The sequence below is a fragment of the Chelmon rostratus genome, chromosome 8 (genome assembly GCF_017976325.1).
Source record: "Chelmon rostratus isolate fCheRos1 chromosome 8, fCheRos1.pri, whole genome shotgun sequence".
Taxonomy (NCBI): Eukaryota; Metazoa; Chordata; class Actinopteri; order Chaetodontiformes; family Chaetodontidae; genus Chelmon; species Chelmon rostratus.
In genome coordinates this window covers 6306564-6329008 of record NC_055665.1, presented here as the reverse complement: position 1 = coordinate 6329008, position 22445 = coordinate 6306564, and the positions used below count along the sequence as shown (strand labels likewise).

Genomic DNA, 22445 nt, shown 5'->3' with positions numbered 1-22445 from the left:
TAATTACACTTGCTCAGTTCAGCAAATGAATCCCAATCAGGCCGCTTAAAATCCACTAATATGCTGGAAAATTGCTGTGGTTCATTTTGCGCATTGACATATCAGCAGCTTAATCAGTGTATAGTTGAGGGACTGCAGTGTGAAGGTCAGACAGACAAGTCCACATGCTTAAACAGCAAGTCTGAGAACAGCATTCATACTTATTTCATGAGAGGAACCAAACAGCCTCCAAGGAGACTGATCCGAGGGCGTTTCGAGTTCAGATATGTCTGTGGATGTGTTGTTAGGGGAAGCAGTATGACTGATAGTGCACCAAATATGTGGCTTCCTGTTTTGCACCTGTTGCTCCTGCCCACTTGAGGCAACAATTAAGTTGTACAGTGTTACGTACTGTATCCGTGTACAGTATAAGCCTCAGGCCAATAAGATGAGCGACACCAAGTTCAGTGTTGGCAGGGGTTGATATAGTAATCTTAGGTTTCTTGGGCATCTGTGGAATGTCTGTCAAGTTTTTATCTTTAATCAATAGATGATTGTAATGTGTTATCAGGCTGCGTAATGTGATCCGTGACATGAATAGTGAGTTTAAGCACAGTACATGCAGTCTTTCGTGTTACCTCTTATTTGGAGGGAGGTGGCACCACCGTGTGGTCAGCTGGCAGCTCGCAGTGCACATAAAAAGTAATTAAATTCACTCAGTGGCTTTCAAACAATACAGATTTTATTACTCTTTCAGTATTTTAAAATTAACCACCACCAATATAGTATTCCATTTCATAAATTACACAAGAACATAGCAGTGAAGACAAACATATTCATGCCCCAGGCAGTCACACTTTGCATACATTTTAAAATGCAGTTATCTTCTTCATCTTCTATCTTATTTACAACGCCACACAATTTCAAGAGAAGAGACTCTGCTAAGGTTGGACTGATGTTTGTTGTTTTGCCAAGATATTTTCATCCAAAGTCAATAGGATATGAAGATGACCTTTTATTTAAAGGTTTTGGTCCATTTTGTTATTAAAACCTTCCTCACCCTGCCCGATGTAGCTCTTAGCATTTTAGTGTTCCATGTTGACCACAAAGATTATTAAAAGGTTTACTACCCTGCAAGAAACAAGATACAGTAATTGTTGAACATCACTGAAACCCTGTGATTTTGAGGACAATCTGGAGTGACATTTGGTTAAATATCCAGTGCAAGCTATGGGAACAAAACACAGGTGACGAACAACTTCTGTTGAAAGTATAGGATTACTAATAACATGCAAGTCCAACCCTGAATGATTCTCTCTTGTACTGTATCGAATCCTGGAGACTGGCAGTGCTAATGAAGCGGATAGGCACCCCAGAATGTGTATTTGCTGTCTCTTAGAAAATCATCTGTGATATTTAAGATGACACTGTCTCCCTCTAGGAGGCTGACGATCTTGGCCACCCATACAGAGCCCTCCGTTGTGTGTGGGAAGGTGCTCTCAGTCAGTATCCTCGCACTTCTACCAAACGAGGCATTTCTTTTCAAAATCACACGCCTGGTCTGGTTTTTCGAAGGGTTCTTGCTGAAGGTGACCTGGGCGTACATGAAGTAGACGCTGTCCTTCGTGCAGAGAATAGAGTCGTTACGCAGGACCAGGGAGCAGAGGTCACAGCTGTGTGAGGTTTGCCAAGAATGCATGTCTGTAGGTGTAGATAGATTTTGCAAATTTTTACTCAGTTGCTCAGCAATAAAAGCATTTCTAGCAGTTCTATAGTCGACCAAGCCCCTTTGAAACATCCACAATCAAATTTTCATCTCAAAGACTTTAGGCAAACAAAGTTGATCTAATTTTGTAGCATACTCTTTTAGTGTTTATTACCTAGTCATGTATTGTGCTTTGCTAACTTCTTGACTTACAGTTGGACTGTCGGTATGTCGTGTGTGTGGTGTATTGTGTTGTGCTGTGTTGCTGGGTATGTGAATTGCACATGCACTGATGCTCTGCACAAATTAAGTTTAATAAAGTTCTTTGAATTGAATTGATCTTTCAATCACTGGCTAAAGAAATATGGCAGACTAAGCATCCCCTGATAAAGTGATGGTGTCTGATGCTGTGGGCTGTAAGTGTATCTAAAGTCAGTGCAGCCCACATTACAGCTCCGCTTCGGGTTTGTTGAGGTTTTAGGAACCCACTTCACACAGGAAAGAGGCAATGTGGTGGGAGGAGCACAACGCATGAGACTGGAAACATGACAAGGCTACACTGTCTCTGTCAGTCAGTGGTTTCGCCTCAATGGGCGTGCATGCAGATGAGTTATGTGCACGTAGTGCACGTTAATCTCTTAGATACAATAGTTGTGAAACTGGAAAGTGACAGATCTACTGTACATGCTGCTGTTCTAGCGTAAAAGTAGATAAGGAAGTAGTACAACTTTTTAGATGTACAAACAATTAGAGTTTTAAGCCGCTTAAAACTTGCCTTCAAATATCTCTATAGCATTAATTGAGTATATTGAGTATTGAGTATATTAGCAGCAATGGAAGGCAAATCAACTGTAGTTATTATTTGTTTAAAGTTTGCCACTCAGAGTCACATTAAGTCGGGTAAAACTCATCATAAGCCCACAGCTTTACATTCTGGGTCAAATTTGTGACATTAAACCAGTGAGTAAAGCAAGGACAAAAACAGAAATACAGGAATCTCTCATGAGAAATAAAAGTTTTTGTAACTCTGGCAGAAAAGTGTGTGTTCATGTAGGACCCCACTGCACGTAACAGGAAGCTTCAGAAAGTACATATTCAGGCCTGTTCACCCCAAAAGACCCTCTGAGATCTGGTCTAATCCAACTTGTCACTCAAAAATAGCGGTTAAATAATTCTAATGAGGCGTTGTTATTTACTCTTTGGTGCAGCCGCCTCCTCTCAATCTGCCCTGTCCTCACCTAATTTCTTCCTACGTGTCTGAGAATGACTTTCAGCAGCTCCCAGAGAACATGTTCAACTCAGCATCTGTAGGTGTCGAGTGTGGCAGCAGTTTTTAATATAGTAGAAACAGAATGATGGCAACAGAGATCAATAAAAAGTGAGAGTCAGGCCTTGAACACATCTTGTATTTTGGTCAGTTGAAACTTCTCTGGGAAGAACATATCGGCATATCTGTCGGTTTTATAATGTTGGTGGCTCAAGAGAGAAATACTTTTTGAAATCTTAGGCACCTGCGTCGAAACCTGACACTGACTGTTGATGTTTCCTGTCTTTGGAAATATCTCAAAACCTCATCGCTACGCCTGACTGCTTTTTCATAGAAATAAACAAACAACAGATCCGAGAAATGCAAAAATTTGGACTGTGGATTTAAAAATGCAATGTACGTCAGCAAGCTCTCGTTATTCGACATTTTGCCTTCAAGCTCAAAGAACTACAAACACATACAGCAGTAAAGTAGTAACTCAGACAGACTCTCTACGGCTGTCTAAAACTATAGTTGACAACAAGATTTCTTCCTATGTTCACAATTATTAAAACACATTGATTTACCACATAAGAAGGAATTATAATGAATCTGAATATTAATCAGAAGAGCAAGTGTACTTACACTTGACAAGCTCGATGTATGAGGGAGTGGATCCTGACGCAGTACCTGCGGAAATGTTCACAGTACATGTTACTTTCTCAGCTCTGCCATTAGTATCTTTCAGTTTGTTATAATTTCATTTGGGATATTGATGTAAAAAGTGATCTAACTTACCTATTGATTTTAAGGGAGCCATAATAGTGCTGACTGCAAAAGAAAAGATTTGAGTTAAATATAGCTTAATTCATGTAAATGTGGCATTTTATGTTTTTATTTAAATACTCATAAGCCCTTAGTTTTTGCAATAATATGAAGTACTTTAAAGGTGCAATGAGTAAGAACTGGCCACCTCTCGAATTCATACTCCAAACAAATAGGGGGCAGTATATCACCACAATAACCACTAACTGCTGCTAACTGCAGCTGCTGTTGCTGAGCTTAGAGCACACTGGGAGTCCCAGAGCTTTGGACCGCTGGAAGGAGGAGGAGGCTTTCAGGCCCGGGGCGTAGCCCATCGTGGAATGCCGGCAAGGTCGGATGCCAGAATGGGCACCAGAACCAGAGCTGAGCAACAGAACTGGGCTCAGCAGCATCACAGTGAACGTGAGACCGGCACAGAACACAGCCTACGAGACTGACAGAGGCCAGTTTTAGGACGGGGAAAGCAGTATTGGTGATCGGTGACCAGGACTCTTGACTCCGGGGTCGTCGAAGATACAGCAGGATGAGGTGGGGACAGGAGAGGTGGGAGAGGAGCAAGCTTCAATCAGGGCCCACCTCCGAAGGCCTGATCGTGCTACTGGTCAGCTCCAGGGTGCCAGGAGCCAAACCCAGCAAGAAAACCACCTAGATGTTGCTACACTGAGGGCAGCCTGGACGCTACAATGACTCACTAAGAGACAGGATGGGCTGAGGCTAGCTGGTTAGCATGCTAGCTTCAGTAGGTATCTAAACATGCACAATACATATGTCTGACATGATGTAAAAAACTGTTAATTTTAGTTCATTTGTGAACATTTTCAACAAAAAGTTGTACATATTGCACCTTTAAAAGGCATCATTTGAAGTGCACACACTGGAACTTAGCATTTAATCAGCGTACCTGCTGAAGTGACATCTGGCTTCAGTGTGGTGACTTCTTCCTTAAAAATATAGAAAAACAAACCATCATCGTCTGCATCATCATCATCATCTTTATCATCCCATCCCATTACTTTGCTGTCTCACTGACAATAGAGAGCCACAGATCAGATTTTGTCAGAATCAGTGAAAGCCATCCTCCAAAGGCACTTACTTGATTTGCAGCAACAAGCTTGTGAAAGGAAATCTGGTTAAAATATAGACATAATATTAGTTATGATAGCATATAGCACATTGAAAAGCTACTTTTTTTGCATGTGATATAGTTTTATCATCATTTTTTTATGTGCCATCCTTTACCAGCTGCATGAGGATGTCATGGATGAAATGTAAAGCTTAGCATAGCTGTCCAAACTGTTCCAACTGCATTTCTATTCAGTCATTGAGTTTTTTTTTCTTCTTGCACCAGATGTACTGACCTCATCTGACTTTGGCTTGATTGAAGTGAGAACTGCAGCCATTACCACCATGGCCACAGTGAGGATACCACACCACACCTGCAGCAGCAGGTACTTCTGAGAGGACCTCGACTGACACTCCATACTGCCAAATACACATACACATACACACACATTAGTTTTGACATATATATGATAAGATTGTACAGGCTTTAGTAGTGTTTTATAAGTATTTCTATTTTCTGCTATGTTATGCCTCTATTCCACTACATTTCAGAATGAAAAAGTGTTAAAAGTAAAAAAAAAAGTGGTGTGTAAATGGAGCCCCTTGTCTCTTTATAGATGTTCATAAGTTGTTTGTAGTTCCACCAAATGGACATTTACCCTCCAAACGTCTCACATGGTTTCACTCAAATAAATTTGTGTAGCAGAACTCCTTCAGATTCACTTAGTGGCCCTTTGGAGGGACCTGGCCCCGAGGATCAAACCCACAGGACTAAACCACCCAGCTGTATGTACAGTAGTTAAAACTTGCTCCACCTTGACCAGCTACAACATTAAAATACTACTTGCACATTGATGCATCAGTATTATTCTCTAATAATGTAACAGATATTACTCACAAAGTCTGTTTCCTGAAGGAGTGCTTTTATTTTGACATTTCAAATATATCCTAATGATACTTTTGTGCTTTTTATTTTGAATGCGGGAATTTTACTTCTACAAAGGATCATGTTTGCATTGTAATACTTGATAATTGGTACCCCTACTTATGTAAATGATTTAAATACTTCTTCCACCACTGCCAACAAACACAAGTGTTCAGACACTTTGAAAGGTTGCAAATAAAACCCCAGTTTAACCACATAACAGACAAACAGATAAGGTACAGCAGAATGGACACTGTCTCCCTGCTGTGTTGCTCCTCCTGATTAATTCCAGAAATGTCAACATGACTCAGAGGAATGATAAAAAAAGCGCATTAAATATGACGAAGTTGCAATAACGTTACTGTCCTTTAACCACTAGCTCTAAAATTAACTTTCCCACTCAGCAGGACCTTTGGTATGAATCCCAGGTTGACTGTATTGCATGCATTGCATTGTGGGTATATGTACCATCATCGTATAGCTACCATGCTTCTGCTTCTCTGGGACTTTACCTAGGTGGGAGTTTTTTGGTGGTCCTGCATGTCCGTGGATAGTTTGTGGTTTATTTACTTGTCATAACATAGACTGAAACTTGTCAGCGATCAGCTAAAATACCAATGACCTAGAATGTGCCAAGTGGTTGTAAATCAACCACCAAACCTTTGCAGAAAAATGTCACGATGTTGTCGCTCTGCTTTACTTTCCACTGTTTATGATGTATGATAAGGAGTGGGAGAGTGAGAATTAGACAGTGACAGGATTAGGTTGCAAGTTAATCACTCAGTCCTGATGAGCTATAAGTAAAATCTGAACTGGAAAACTTAATTTCTGTCTCTGGGATCTGATGTGGGAAAACCTATACAAGATACCACTTGTCGTTTGAATGCTGTCTCTTTAATCATAGTGGACTGCAGCATCTTCCATGTAGCTGTGTTCACCGGATGAATCAATTACCTGACACTACATCACACATCCTTGTTTATACTGACTGTTCCAGAAGTGTTGAGCTTTAATTGGTTAATTAATCAAAAATGCCATGTATCAGTAGATAAATGCAAACAATATCCCAACAAGTCACGTTAAATCTGTTTTTTATGAATGACTGTGAATGGTACATTTGGCTTTTGACTGTGGGAACAGACGCACATCGATGCACTCCAGTTGTACCAAAATACGTCTTTATTTCCTCTGAATACTGCAGAAATTCTGAAATGATGGCTTGATTAAAACAAAAATAAATCCCATCCTTGAACACACACTTACACAGGTTTGGAATTTCAGCATCTCAACACTTTTGTCTCACCAACAACTGATCCACTGACTACTGACTACCAACACAAGAAAGCCTGGCACTCTCAGAGATATCACAGGAGCGTTAAACAATATTCTGACGCACATTTAAGAGAGGAACTGAATTCACTCACTAAATCTTGACTCACCCAGTGTGTGCTGCACTCTCAGAGTCCAGATTCATCTGCTGCTTCTCTCTGAGAGACATGACAGGTTGAGAGGGTTTTTCCTTTTATGAGGTTGTAGTGAAGATTAGATGGTGTTTTTTTTTTTTTCCCCTGTAGAGAGAGTTGTGGTTTGACAGAGAGGAGGAAGGAGGCTGTGGTGTAGGTGGCTCCACTTGTGGATAGCAAAGTGTATTGCATGTGAGGCGAAACTGTCAAGCACCACATAAGAACTGGTGTGAAACTTGTATTGGATTAATGAAACCAAAATGCAGTTTCATATAGTATAAACTCTGATGTGGAACAAATGGCTGCACTTAACTGCCCCTAAAATGAAAGTGAGAGTAAAACATTTAATGGCAAATTGTTTGAAAGTTTAGTTATGTTGAATAAGACATGGGAACACATGCGATTCTTAGTTCTTAGTGAAACAGGTTAATGGTGCGGCCCCTTACTGACACTTTGTGGTGGGTGGTTGTGATTTCCCACGTTTATAGGTCACTGTCAGAGTTTAACACCCAAACAAATCTGACAGGGGCTTTTTCTTCACACCATACCTTTAATCTGAATTGATCTGATGTCTGTCTCTTCTACGGTATGACATCCCTTCCAACATGCTGCTGCCTCATTCTGATCTCCAAAGGCTACCGAAAGACTCAGTATGTAAGTATAGTATAAATGCGTGTTCACATACAGTCTGTAGTTAAGTTAAAGTTAAAAGTGTCAAAAAGCCCCAAAGGAGTAAATTTCCAGCTTCATGAAGTGCTTGAACACACCCCAGAATTACATGTTCAGATACATTTGGGGGTTTCTTTGAAAATCAGCCATTCTTCCTGTTCCCTGTTTGACTAATCAGTTATGGGACAAAATGCACAAAGTTCATGTGTTTGGTACAAAAAAGTGCACATCAGTAAGATTCAATAGTAAATAAAGTCTCATTAAACCACCAAGAGGACAATATGAGTAAGATTTTTCACATATTTTATGTCTGTAATACTCAGAATATACGATATCAGCTAAACACGGGCTTACATGTTATAGATTTGAAGTATAAAATGTTAAGAAAGCGAATTCAGCCACTAGCTTCCTCCCTGTTCCTTGACAAACCAATTAAGGGACACATTTAATCTAACTTGAAAGTTTCTCACGCATTGAATGTGAAAAAGCGCCTCACTGGCACTGGCACGGGATTTTTTCGGAGTTTATTTTAAACTACTCAGAAGACAGTGTGAGTAAGATATGCCACACCAGTACCAAGTCAGGGCAGAGTGTAAATTCCCACCCATCATTTTTTTTGGGTCATTTTTTGGTTGCTGGGCTTTGTTGTGGCTTTTTTCTTTTTGGTCATTTAGCTTCTTACCAGCACTTATCATTCAAGAGTAGTTGCTTAAATATATCCATTAGGTAATCTGTGTGAAGCGCATAGTGAGATTATATAGATTTATATTATAGATAACTTTATTTTTTGTTTATTGGGATAACTGACACAGTGTTTTATAGTTTAAAATGTCCTTCGTTTGGAGTTTAGATGGGTGCTACATAACGCTGCCTGTGGAGTCTGTCGTCGTTTATGTTGGAGTGATTCCCCAGTTATAAGAAACAAAGCTGAAGTGAAGTGTAACATTTCTGTTCTGTTCTATTGTCCAACTGTCCAATTAAAGGAAATCATCCTTCCACTGCAGCTCAATCGGGAAGCTTTTCTAAAGAAACACAAAGAGTCAATTTGTTACCAGACAAATGTATCTTTGGATGATCTCAGATAAGAGACTTTGGTTTTTACACAGAATGAGGACTGTAGATTTTGTTTTTCATCTTACTTAAAAACTAAACTAAAAACTAAAACTCGGGGGTTTTTAGCGCAACTCTGCCTTGTTTAAAGTTTCTATACAACCAATTTGCAACAGCAAGAACATTGTAAAGGAGGCTTTATGGTGAGCAGATTGCATTTCATTGCACAGAAGAAGCTGCCCTGCTTTTACTTTTACTCACATCATGAAAGCAGTTAAAATGCAAAGTGAAACCTAACCAGCGTTTCTATAAGATAAGATAAGATAGTATAGGAAATAGTATGATAACATATCGCCTTATTGCTTAAATGTTGTTTGTGGAATTACACTGATGGTAAGAGAAGCGGTTTCAGTATATCAAATGTAAATGTAGAAGTGAGGATGAGAAATCCTGGTTTGAAAACAGTAGTGAAAGTTGCACTTGCAGAGCGGGACAGAGAGTGAGGGTCAATTTCTATTTGACTTCACTGTTTGGTTTCATGCTCCATGGGACATCCCCAACCAAACAGTCTGTGTTCTCCTGGATTATATAAATGTCACCATCTATCTCCTACTTTATGTCTGTCACACACAAACAAACAAACACACACTCACTAACACACCCACACATGCAACATGAAAGAGCGGTGGGCTGGACGTGGGCCGATCGGTGCTGTCCCCACTCAAAACAAGGGAAGGGAACAAACAGTTGTTCACTGTTGTTGAGACAGACTGAGTGTCTTACCTGTGATAGTTAAGTTTTTAATGGGGACACAGGTGCGAGTTCTTCTTCTTCCACATAATTTCCCACCAGGTGAATTTGAATATATGCTAATAGAAGCTCTGATTCTGTGATGATTGGTTGTAATGAATGGATAAGGTCGGTGCGGTCTGAAATTAAGAACTGTGTGTCCAGAGACTGAGCTATAGAAAACAAGGCTGTTCTTTACTTTGAGACCATCAGTTATAAGGTTGAACTCTGCGTAGCCCCACAGCTCTGCTCTAACAAGAAGCTAGAAGCTATCACATGTGCTTTATTATAAGAACAAACAATAGAAGTTAAAGCCCCTGAAAGATTGGTTTCAAATCCCAAGTATTTCTCTATAATATATAATATTTTTATAATGTCACAACACCAAAATGTTACACTTTAATACAATACTAGTAGAAAAAAACAGTGGTCGATTTTTGATACCACAACAAAAAGGAAGTGTAACAGTCAGCCTTGGTTGTCATTTGTTCAGATTTGATTGACAGTGGCCTGACAACGTAAGTAAACAACCCCACAGCCTTCATCACATTCAGATGTTGCTAGTCCTGATTAATGCAGGGAAGAACGTGCGGTCATCGTAATAAATACAGAAAATCTCTCCGGAGAAACAACCAAAACTGTTTTAACTTTCTCAAAAAGTTTTGATCCCATCGCTTGTAGATAGAGGCTGATTGAGAAGACAGGTTTGTGGGTTAAATATTCAACTTTTGATCACTTCAACTCAGCGTTGCATATAAGTTAAACAAACCAGACATAGTGTGTTCGGACTGTTTTGTTACCTTTGTACAGACCCAGGCTAGCTGTTGTTGCTGCTGTTCCCGGCTTTGTGCTGAGCTAAGTTAACATCATATTTACCGTACAGATGACAGCTGAACGAACTCCTCCAAATAAGCGTTTTTTTTTCCCAAAATATCAAACTATTGATTAAATATTCTAAATATATTGTGATTATTGTAATTCTCTTGAGAAACTGACTGTATAGTTTGTGTTATGTGTATGTTAAACTGTTTTTATATACATTTATTTTCATTGTATATTTTCATATCTGATAACACTGAGATGTGACGACCAAAGGCTCTTACCGCCACCCAGAAATGTGTTTTGCTTATTGCTACTTTACTTGGATGTTTTCACTGTGCAGAATAATGCATGTGCACAGGAACACAACACAACAGGAAGGTGTGTTTAAGGCCCTTGTTTGAATCTACAGCTAGCTGGGAAGCTAATCGAGGGCCAGTGTGCAGCTTGCACAAGTGTGATGTGGAAATTTGAAGCCTCCAGTGTGAAAACAGTGAGAACTTACTTTTCAGTGAAGTAGGAGGCATATTGTGTGCAACATGTGAACTTTCCACATGAAAAATATTTGCATATTTATCGATTCTGGATTTTTCTACGAGGGAGAAAGGGTAGGTGTAAATAGCGGCGTCGAACATGTGGCCCCATGTTTTATATGTCAATGAGTTGTTTGCAGCTCGACCAAACACATTTTCCCTTCTAAACTTCTCACATGGTATCAGTTAAATTAATCTCCAATATATCATTAAAAAAGCAAAGTGTAGAGGAGGAGTCCAAAAAATAAACCGGAATCAGTCTTATTGGCAAGTAGGTTTTCACATAAAAGGTGTTTTGCCTTGGTGTTTTTGTGCAGTATATGATTACAGTAATCATATAAGTAGAAAAATATAAGGAAAGATAAAAAAAGTAAGTCCTGCAAGTCAAGAAGCATAAATAGAAAATAGAAACTCGACAATAGAATATGAAAAACTATTATGAATAGTATGACAGTGCGTTATTTAAATGGAAGCACTTGTGCAGGAATGTGCAAAGTATTCACCAGGAAATGTGCAAAAGTTCACAGTATAATTATAGGAAGGAATATTTGAAATGTGCAGGATTGTAATTGAGGAAAATTTTGATCCTGACTGGCCGCGGACTGAGGAGTGCGTCAGAAAGTTTTGTCTGGGACGTGAGGGATAGGCCACAGTCTTACCGGCGGGGTCCTGGAGGCGAACAAGTCCTCGGCATTGGCAGCAGTGTACCAGATGATCGAGGAGGTGAGGATGGACTCGGTGATGGTGGTGTACAAGTGCACCATCATTCTCTATGGCAGGCTCAACTTCTTCTAAGTATGCAACAGAAACCAATTCACAGCCCTTCAGATTTAACCCTCTAGAGGGCTGCAACCCCTACATCGGGAACCAAAGGACTACTACATAAGATAAGCTGTTATTAATCCTTAGAGGGGAAGTTTGGCTAAAACTATTTCCACCTTGACCAACTACAACAGGGAAATGCTGCTTACACAGTGAAACAACAATCTATTAATGTAATAAATAATATAATATCACTCACCAGGGCCATTTTTTTCAGTATTTTACATTTAAAACTTAAGTACATTTTGCTGATAATACTTCTGTACTTGTACCTCAAAGGGATTTTGAAAGTAGGGCTTTTACTCATAAAGGAGTATATTTACAGTGTGGTATTAATGATTTTACTTCAGTCCTGCAGGTGCACAGTCCAGTGGCACTGCAAATCACATGGTGAGCTGTAAATAAGGATCACATGATGCTCTGGAGTTCATCAACCAAGCGGAGACCAATAACTGGAAACCAGCCAGAGAAAGCTGATGAGGGGAATTCAGCTTCTGTTTTCATTTTGTTTTCATCACCATAAGTATTTCCACCGGTGCCACCACCCTGGCCAGTCTAACAAGTATGCCTGTTACTAAGTGACTGCTTTGTTTATTATATACATGTTTGCAGGACAGTCTTAAAGTTGGCATGTGTCCCTGTCCCTGTGACACACTCAGTGGTGACGAGGCAGAGCAGAACACTGATTTCACAATCATGCTGTGTTTTGTTTGTCCCAGAGTAAACGTGAGGCCCAAGGGAGGTGGAAGGGATTGTAGAATATCGGTTGCTGCGATAACAACAAGAGCATAAACACAAACAAATTGCTGCTGTCGTTATTCTCCCTCTGTTTATTCTGAGTAATGAGCCATGGATGTATAAAGTGAAGTTATAGCAAAGGTTGTTTGGGTGCTTGTTGTGATACTTCCTGCACAGAAGGGACATTTGTCCAGGGGAAAGCTGACCAGACTGATAGCAAAACTCTCGTGAACAGTGTTCTGTTTAACAAATGGCAACACAGAGTAGCAAAAAAGTCCTGTATATACCCTGGCCCAGACCCTGTGTATTTTGTAATTATTATTAATTTCTTGGCATAATTCCATCATTCGCACAAACAAACAGTGCAGCATTGTGCTGCCTTAATTCAAGTTATGTGAACAGGTATTTCTTTTCAGTGGCATTGTGGGAATTTCCCCCTGGGTTTTTGTGCTGGCGGTTTGTGGGCGAATCCTCCCCCACAAAGGTGTTTTTCTTTTCTCAACTTAAGCTATTGGCCTCAGGTTATTTGGACTGAAAGTGACATGGATAATGGGTGGATGAGCAAACAATCAAAACAACATCATGGCTGGCTGCATGATACTTTATAGATTTACAGTTTTGAGATCAGTGGTTTTTATGCTGCTGTGAAAAAAAAAAAATTCAGTCTACCGTTAAAAGGTGGATAAAATAACACAATTCCTGAAGGAAAAACTGCTTTATTTGTTTCACTGTTGCATGAAAACATGATATAACTCTGTTCCAGGACGTCCATGACTCCAGCAACATCCTGTAAGAAATTGTGTTGAACCAAGAATTTCAATCAGCAAGGACAGACAGTTAAATATAAAATCATTAAGAAGACAATGGGAGTAAAATGTAACATCTGTGCCTACCTCGCTGTTAATACTCAGGTGCAAAACTCTGTAAATGCAGAAATTAATTCTTAGATTCGAAAAGAAACATTTTATGATTTAGAAGCATCTGCAAGACAAAAACAACAGCAACAAAAATGATGTAAACGACAAACAGACCTTTCTTTTGAGGTAGCGTGACGCTCGCCAGCATGTTGTGACAAGCCGCGTTTTTCAGAAATGCTGGCACCACCTCAGCGTCGACATCACTCTGGCGAGCTACAGTGAAACGACATTGACAAAAACAAAGGCAATTATGTCTGTTATGATCTAGGTGACCGTTCTCTAGCCAAATATAACCAAAAATAAAGCCTTTACCGCATGATTTCCTGGGTTTTGCTACAGCCACAAGCCGCTCAGGAGGTAAAAGGCACAGCATTGGATTTTGGGGCCCTCAGAGTAATGATTTGACTACACTTACAAAGCCAGTGTAACTACATATTTGGTCAAAACTGAGATAAGATGGGATTTTGGCTTTTGGGCATTTGTTTTACCATATTAAAAAACATTAGTTTAGCATAGAATGGTACATTTTCCTTGGCTCCTGTCCTCTTTTGTCACAGGGAGAAAGACAGTTAGCTAAAGCAGGAGCTAGCTTGCTATATCAGCGCAAGCTAGCTGGTGAGAAAGCCACATGCTAGCCATATAATTTACTTTTAAATTTTTTTCTCTAACTGTACTTGAAAAATATCCATTATGATAAATCATTATCTTGGTGGTTCAGTTTGTTAATTAAATAAAGCAGCAGCTAATTCCAATTGTGGCGCTCCTGCTGAAGATAACTAGCTTAGCAGAGCAGCGCTAACAGGCACCTCAGCTTTTGAAATGTGTGGAATTCACGTGATTTGTTGTAGTTAAACTACCTTTGTACAGTATGCCAAGTAACAGTAACAAGTGTAATAAACTGAGTAGTAGTAGTAGTTACTGCTTTTGTCGGACATGCAGATCAAGCTGTTTGCAGAAATTTTATGGATATTTAACTTAAGCTGCAGATGGTAATAGTCAGGGAGAGGGCTGAAATTAGTATTACTTGGGGTGAACTGATGACTTACAATACAGCATGAATCTGTTGAGGGAGTCCTCTGAGTCTGTCGGGCTTAGCGGTGGCTCTACTTCTTGGAAAATGATGCACTCGGGGCAGTTGGCCCACTTACCGCTCCACAGCAGGTTCCTCCGTTCTGTCTTTCCTGGATTAACAAAACACAAGCAAAGCATCAATCATCATGTCTTCATTCTGAGGCTGTTTTCTCTCAGTTCATCACTTCACCAAAAGGTTTTGATGGTTTTGATCAAGGCTGGATTAGGCCTATCCAGAAGTGTGCTGGCAGTGTGGTTGCACTGGGGCCCGTAGAGAGAGCAGGTCCTCCAACAAAATAGAAAGGGCCCTTGTAAGTGATTCATATTGCCGCCTCTGAAATACTCATACTCATAATATTATTATTATTATTTAAAATAGTGCCATTTGCTGATGGTTTTCTGAAGTCTTCCTGAGCCCACGTACCAACATCCTTTAAACGATCATGTGTTCACAAAGTGGTGAAGCTCGCTCAATCCTCGTTTGTGCCAGCACAGTGTGAACACTGCCTGACGCCACCTCAATTCTCCGGGATGCTTCCTGTGATCAGTCCTTTATCCTAGCTGGGAGCGCTCAATCTGGTTCATGCCCAATTATGGCCATTCTTTATGCACTAAGAATATGTGTGATCAATTGATTTGCTCTCCATACCTAAAACTAGGAACTATGCTCGTCCACGTTCCCCAGCTCACACTGCAAGCGTCTTCAGGTCCCCAACAGGAGATAGTCTGCCCCACCATGTTGGGAGACAGCACAGCTTATCACCTATGCCCCTGGTTGCCTCAGCAACGGAGCTTCTCTCCCTATCCAGAGGGCGCCGGTCTCCCTAAACAACCCAACAGCTGCATTCTACTCCAGCAGAGCAAAACAGACCTCTCCCTTCATCTGGATCCTGAGCTGGCCTGAAGACGACCCCTTGACCTGACCACGACCCTGAGGCCCCCACTCAGAGACAGTCAGGGTGTAGTCGAGTGGCAGAAAATTCCTTCACACCTCAACTGGTTTCCACTACTTGGAGTATGCACCACAAAAATCCAGCATCAACAGACATTTCTCACATTTTGGGAAATTCGCTGATTTGCTTTCTAGCAAAGGGCTAGATGAGGCTAAAGCCAACAGCTGTTTTGCTTGGAGTGGAAACACTGGGAAGCTCTGAAGCTCACCAGTAAACACAGTATTTCTCATTATTTTTGTTGCTGAAGCTACCTCTGCTCAGATGCTCATTTAGTATCATCTGTTGAAATTTCTTTTTTATACAGTCGGCTCTGTTTTAGTTCACCACAGCAATACAAACTCTAAGTTTTAGAAATAATCTTTGGCAAGCTGTAGCTGTGTGTCCAGTCAGTGGAGTTACGTCCATTTTTTCACACTATTAATTGTTCTACGTGAGGCAAGGTGAGAATAGATGAATTAGACTTGACAAGTTTGGAACAATATTGATTTAAGGTTGTTGTGAATGTAATTTATCCAGGGGCCTAAGTTTGCAAAGCTGAAAACCCACCAAACATAATTTCAGTGGTGAGCTTAGCATTACAGATGGTCCAACAGAAATACTCAGGGGATTTCCCGTCCTGCTAAGAATAAAATTCTGGGAAAATTACTGAATCCCTGTAATGTTTTGGTGTGAGCACTAGCACAAAATTCCCATGTGCAACATCTCTTGAAAAATAAAGTTGGCTGTCAGAAATCCACACCTTTTGATCTCTTCTGTGTGCGTGTGTGTGCGTGTGTGTGCGTGTGCGCGCGCTCTTAGCAGCTGTGAATGCAGGCACCACAGTTACCTTCCAGCTCCAAGTCATTCCTCTCAGGATGTATATGATAGGTCCAGTTCTGTTCCACGCATTTACCTCCTCTATAAATTAAAAATAAACACACATTTTAGTTTTATATTTCATTAATGACACGTTGAGACAAACATGACTTCTAGACTTTCATTTTCCAAACAGACATTCACACCTTTTACACTTTCTAAACGCCACTTCCCTAATTCTGGTGACTATTTATGAACTTGGGTTTTCTTGTTTCTGTTGTTTCTCGTGACTCTGTCATCCCGTTGAACACGTTGTGGTTTCATGCATGTATCTGAAACGTGTCATATCATTAAACCTGGACAGACATAATACTAGCATTGATGTTGCCAGGGGTGGAAAGTAAGTAAGCCCTCAAGCGTAAGTACTTTTGAGGTTCTTTTGCTTTACATGAGTATTTCCATTTCATGCTGCTTTATACTTCTACTCAGTAAGATTCAGAGGGGAATATTGCAGTTCTTACTCCACTGCATGTGAAAGACATTAAGATTATAAAATACAATGAATTGTTAAAGATTAAAACAGTTACCAAAAAAGTGTGTACTTTGGGCCCCTTGTCCTGTTTTGAAAATCTATGTTCCCGCTAAATTTCTGAGACGGTTTCATTTAATTAACAAGGCAGGTAACATTATTTTTTTCACAAAATGCAAAGATTAGATCCCTCCTCTCCTACATTATTAATCATAGCATCCACCCGTAGCTTTTACCTGTGACCCTTAGTAGGGGCCTGACCCCTACTTTGTGAAACACTGGGCTGTATTCATGTCCTGAAAACTAGCTCCACCTCAACCAGCTGCAGTCTAATAATCTACTAATTTAATATGTGATAATATGTCATTGCTGCCAAATTTATAGCTTACTTTAACCACTGATACTGTACCTTTACTGACAGGATTTTAAATGCAAGACTTTTACCTAAAACAGTGTTTTTACACACTTAAGGAAAAGAAGTGGATAGTTCTTCCATGACTGTATGTTGTAAATTAATAAAATTATGAATCCAGACTTAAACATGCTGTTAATGTGAGTTCAAATAGTCACATAAAACAGTTTTTAATTTATGCAAACTGCCTCTGAATGAGACAAAAAAAAATGCTAAGACATTAGCACTGTTACACTTTATTGACTTACTAACTGTGTGAACTACTGTAATTCACCAAAAAGTGCTTATCAGTGCCAAGGATGTCATGTCAAAACCTCAATTCTAGAGAGAAATAGCTTCATATTTTTGTATGTTGTTCTTGCTACATCTCAGTCTAGTTTTGGAGGATGGTCCTTCGGCCTCATCATCACCTGCATCATAAAAGATGCAGACATAATGTGTGTTCAGAAGCATTTGAATTTCCTTGTACTTGAGTTCCATCTTGTTAAGACTTTCAGGGCTTAGGATGCATGCCTCACATGTTTAAATGTCCGGTCAGTAGCAGGGTGCCATTGGCTGTCTTCTCCATGGTGAACCAAATGTTGTCCAGTGCTTTGAAATTCTGGATGTCAGCCTCTTTGCGACTGACTGCTGCTTTAAAGTACCATTTCCCCAGATACTAAAACAGACGGAGACACAGAGTGGTGACATGACAGCTTGGGGTGGCGGCAACATACAGGAAAATCACTGATTTCAAGATAAGAGGCCACAACTTGCAACAAAGACCACTTATGGAAAGAACAGAGGGGGTGGAAAGTGTGACTGTGTGGCTGCATCTTGTGTTTGTCACGGTAAATCTTTCTGTATGTGCAGAAGGTGTGAAATGCCAGTCCATTAATTAGTCAGAAGGCACACTTAACCACAGGGTATGCCGATTATTAACACTAGAATTAGCTTAAATGGATGTATCACAAAGAGAGCCTGTGACAGAAATAATCAAATGTTTTCACTCTGTCATGATATGTTACAGTATGCTGAGCAGAAAATCTAAATTTGTTTCTCACCTGCTGCTGGTCCACAGTGTTGGCAGGCAACAGCTCAGGAAATGAACAAGGAAAAATGGCCTGATACAAAAAAACAGATAAGGAGAGAAAATGTGACAGCGTTTCATTCAGCATAACTGCAGCCTGATAGCTAACACCTGACAATGAAGCAGATCAAAATGTCTGTCAATCCTCAAACCGCTCTGACTTTGTTTTAATATCCAACATGTTACTGAAAAAAAGTGTGGGTGCAGGTTAATTATTAACACGTATTGCTGCAATCTCCCTGAGCTTTAAAAGTGGGTTAAATATCGGGTGCCACTGTCCCGTAAAGACTCCGATTCAGGATAAGGGTTAGACAGTCAGATGACTCATTCTGCCACACAGTGACCTCCTCATGTTCCAAAATGTGCTCAAAGCAGGAAGTCACTTAAAAGCACTTTTCAAGAGGCCTGCTGAGTCATCCTCATCCTGGAGGAGGAGGCGGTTTCTTTTAAACCACTTCAACAAAGCGAAAACAATTATAGGAAAGTTTCTTATTATTGGCAAGTAAGCCAACATGCTACAACCTCCGTTTCAGAATATTAATAAACAGAGTGCTGCTAATTTGTCTGAGTTCAGTCTGTCCTGACTGAAGAAGTCCCACACACTCTCTGTCAACATGATCTACCAGGAATCATTAACTGCTTGTTTGAAGAGAGCGGTGAATTTTTGTCCTCCTACGCTAGTGTTTGTTTGTATTTATTGGAATTTGAGAGAAAGTATTGCTGACACAATATATTGATTATTTGCTTTGCCAATAATTCAATGTTTTTGTCCAGAAAATGTCATAATCGTGAAACTCCACACAGGAAAAGGAAAGTCAGCAAATATTCACATTCAGGAACCTGAAACCAGCACAATACTGGCATTTTTGCTTGAATATTACTGTAATTACTGATCATTTATCAAAACAATTCAAAACTGTTTTTTTTTTTATTAGCTAACTGATGAATCGACTGATCGTTTCAGAACTAACATTTGAGGTAAATTCTGAGATCATGTGATGCTTGTTGTAAACACCTGCTTCCACAAGGTGGTGCCAAACAGCACGCTTGTCTGCACCCATGTCACCTGTACAGGCTGAACTGAACTACACATGGACAGGTGACAGGACTTTACCAGTGAATCACACCCGAAAATGTTTGTATTTCTATCTTGATGGAAAATGTACATTACAGACCCAGATCACGTGATAGAGTGTAAAATGACATTTAGATTTCTGTCTGTTTGCAATCTGTTCCTGCATGTGTACAACCACTTCTACTTAAATGTTTCTGTAATATTATGATAATTTGAGTCACACGGCTACGACTTCTCTTTCTACCTTAGAAACATAGCTAAACTACAAGCATTTATAAACTGAAAAACTGATTTGTGATTTTTTTCAAGCTGGCTAGGTTTCTGGGACACACTGTTTACTGCCTCCTGAAAAAACCCACTGAGACAGTTCAGCTCATTCAAAACTCTGCAGCTCGGCTGTTAACCAGAACAAAGAGGACAGAGCACATTAGTCCAGTTTTAGCTGCTCTGCACTGGCCTCCTGTAACACGGAGAATTGATCCTCCCTGTATATAAAGCCATTAATGGGCTGGGGCCAAGCTATGTTGCTAACTGCCTTGTTTACTATTTGCTTTCCAGAACTCTGCGACCATCTGCTGCTGGTTTTTTGGAGGTTTCCGGCAACAGCCAAAAGTAAATCAGCAATGGCACCTTTGTCAGTTACACCCCAAAGCTCTGGAACACACTGTCTACAGGTATCATGGAAGCCAGCTAAATATTTTTAAAAAGGAAGCTAAAAACTTTTTTTCCTCACACTTCTTTTCTCTTGTATTTTACTTGATTTTATGCATTCTGTGTACTCTATTTTTGATTTTATTACTATTATTCAGTGGGTGTTATATTCCATCTTATGTAAGAAATTCTTTTTATGCTGTTTCCATCCTTATTTTTATCCTAACTATTATCAGGTGGTTTTTATTTTCCATTGATTTTCTATCCCCGTTTTTCATGTAAAGCACTTGGTGCATGTGATTTGTTTTAAAGCACTTTGTGCTGCATTTCTTGTTTGAGAGGAGCTATACAAACCAGGTGTATGACTATTATTATTAAAATGAGGTGAGCAGAACAACCAGTTTCCCTTCTGACATGCACAAAACTACAATATATATATTTATTAAATTTGATTTTTAGTGAGACTTTAAGAGCAGTTGATCCAACTCTGACATTTTTGATGCTGTAGTTTGCAGTGCTCTTGTATTCAAAAGCATAGTTTGCTATTCTACAGCAAACTCTATGCAAATTCAACAACATCCAGTATTACATGTTAGGTTAACATTGTTGTATTCTTGTTTTTGAATATGCAACTTGTTTGCTCATATAAACTATTTAACAGAAATAGGACCAAATACAACACCAAATCCAATTTGTTTAATCATGTTATTGATGAACAACGTAACAATAAGTGCCACATAGAGTTAGTTCTAAGTATTTAAACCAGAGTGACACTTTGACATCACAGTTTTTCTCTCTTTCAGGTGAAGAAAGAGTGGCCAGGACGGCATGAAAAGTCAGACTGTTCACTAAATATAAACCAGTTCTGATGTGTGCGGTTATGAATTCTGCAAGGACAGATGTAAGACACCAGATAATAAGACCTAAAGCCAGCTAAGTTTATTTCCCAGAGTCAGACAGGGATTTATAAATTCAGGCCAAGCACAGGGGTTACTTAACTTTTGCTTCAAACATTTCTTAAGATGTATTTTCGAGGATTACTGAGAGCAAAACCCTCAAGTAACCCTACTGAAATTTCAGAATGAAAAACAAAAGCCAATTCTCATTGTTGACTGCAGTAACAGAATATGGATCTGTCCAAATGCTACAATAGTTTGTTCATAAGTGAACAATATGATTATTGAATCTAATTTCTCTTTATAAACTCTTAATTTCACTTCCTGATCCTCTGATGTAATGTTACATCAGTCACAGAGTCTGATCTGGGCATGTGCACCAGCTCCTTGTTCCCGTTCTCTCATGGCATGGCAAATCCCCCTATGACTCCCCTTTCAGTGTCGACACCAGCTCTCCACTCTCCTTCAGCTCCTTCAGTATGTCCAAACCTCCAATCAGTTCTCCTTTCACGTAGAGCTGGGGGTAGGTTGGCCAGTTAGAATATGCCTTGAGCCCCTGACGCACCTCTTCATCCTGCAGAATATCGAAGGTGTCATAATCCACCCCGGTTTCATTCAGAATCTCCAGTGTCTGCCTGCTGAAGCCACATCTTGCAGCCTCCTTGTTCCCCTTCATGAACAGCATGACTGGGCTCTGGTTGATGATGGTCTTCAGACGGTGCTCCAAGGTGACAGCCTTGGGGCAGGTGTTCTCCAGCTCTCCAGTATCAGCCAGCTCCTTCACTATGTCCAGTCCTCCCACCAGCTCTCCATTCGCATACAGCTGAGGGTAGGTTGGCCAGTTGGAGTAGGTCTTCAGACCCTGTCGGACCTCCTCGTCAGACAGGATGTCGAAGCTGCTGAACTGGATGTTGTGCTCCTTCAGCAGGGCCACTATCTGCCGGCTGAAGCCACAGCGGGGCTCCTGCGACGACCCTTTCATGAAGAGCATGCAGGGGGCCGCATTAATCAGCTTCTTTAGTCGCTGGTTCAGGTCTGTGGTGCTGCTTTGCGCAGCTCCACCCGGACTCCCGGTGACCGCCAGGCGCTGTACCTTCTTAGTGAGCTCCGGAGCATTGGCCCCGTCCAGGCGGTCCACCTTCTCTCCTCCCTTAAAGAAAATGAAAGTGGGTACAGAGGCGATTTCATACTTCTCCGACACCTCTGGCACCGCTTCCGCCTCGAGCTTGACAAACGTGGTGTGCGCGTGTTCTTTAGCCAGCTCGGCCATCACGTCGTTCATGGCCTCGCACTGAGGGGCCCATGCCGCCTGGAAATGCACGACGGTCAGGCATTTTCCAGCTTTGGCTAAGAAGTCTTCAAACTGCTGTTGGGTTTTCGCCTCCATGAGATTCGCCATTTTTCTTTCCCTGTGCAGCGATTCCGGTGTCGGCCTGACGTCACATCCGTGCA

At 40.5% G+C, this 22445-nt stretch overlaps 3 protein-coding genes across 3 annotated transcripts; all 3 read right to left on the bottom strand.

Moving 5' to 3' along the window:
• Positions 1–747: 747 nt before the first annotated feature.
• LOC121610924 lies at positions 748–7301 on the bottom strand. Its single transcript, XM_041943249.1, has 7 exons — positions 7182–7301; positions 5114–5237; positions 4849–4881; positions 4657–4696; positions 3729–3761; positions 3576–3620; positions 748–1680 (listed from the first exon to the last, which is right to left on the bottom strand). The coding sequence occupies exons 1-7, from the start codon at positions 7238–7240 to the stop codon at positions 1331–1333; spliced, it is 684 nt and encodes a 227-aa protein (XP_041799183.1). The 5' UTR covers positions 7241–7301; the 3' UTR covers positions 748–1330.
• Positions 7302–13309: 6008 nt separating this feature from the next.
• Positions 13310–20652, bottom strand: apom (apolipoprotein M). Its single transcript, XM_041941572.1, has 7 exons — positions 18346–20652; positions 17821–17960; positions 16393–16463; positions 14589–14723; positions 13657–13755; positions 13519–13546; positions 13310–13412 (listed from the first exon to the last, which is right to left on the bottom strand). The coding sequence occupies exons 1-6, from the start codon at positions 18457–18459 to the stop codon at positions 13533–13535; spliced, it is 573 nt and encodes a 190-aa protein (XP_041797506.1). The 5' UTR covers positions 18460–20652; the 3' UTR covers positions 13310–13412; positions 13519–13532.
• Positions 20653–20778: 126 nt separating this feature from the next.
• On the bottom strand, positions 20779–22440 carry glrx3 (glutaredoxin 3). The gene has a single exon (XM_041941570.1). The coding sequence runs from the start codon at positions 22390–22392 to the stop codon at positions 21415–21417; it is 978 nt and encodes a 325-aa protein (XP_041797504.1). The 5' UTR covers positions 22393–22440; the 3' UTR covers positions 20779–21414.
• Positions 22441–22445: the final 5 nt, after the last annotated feature.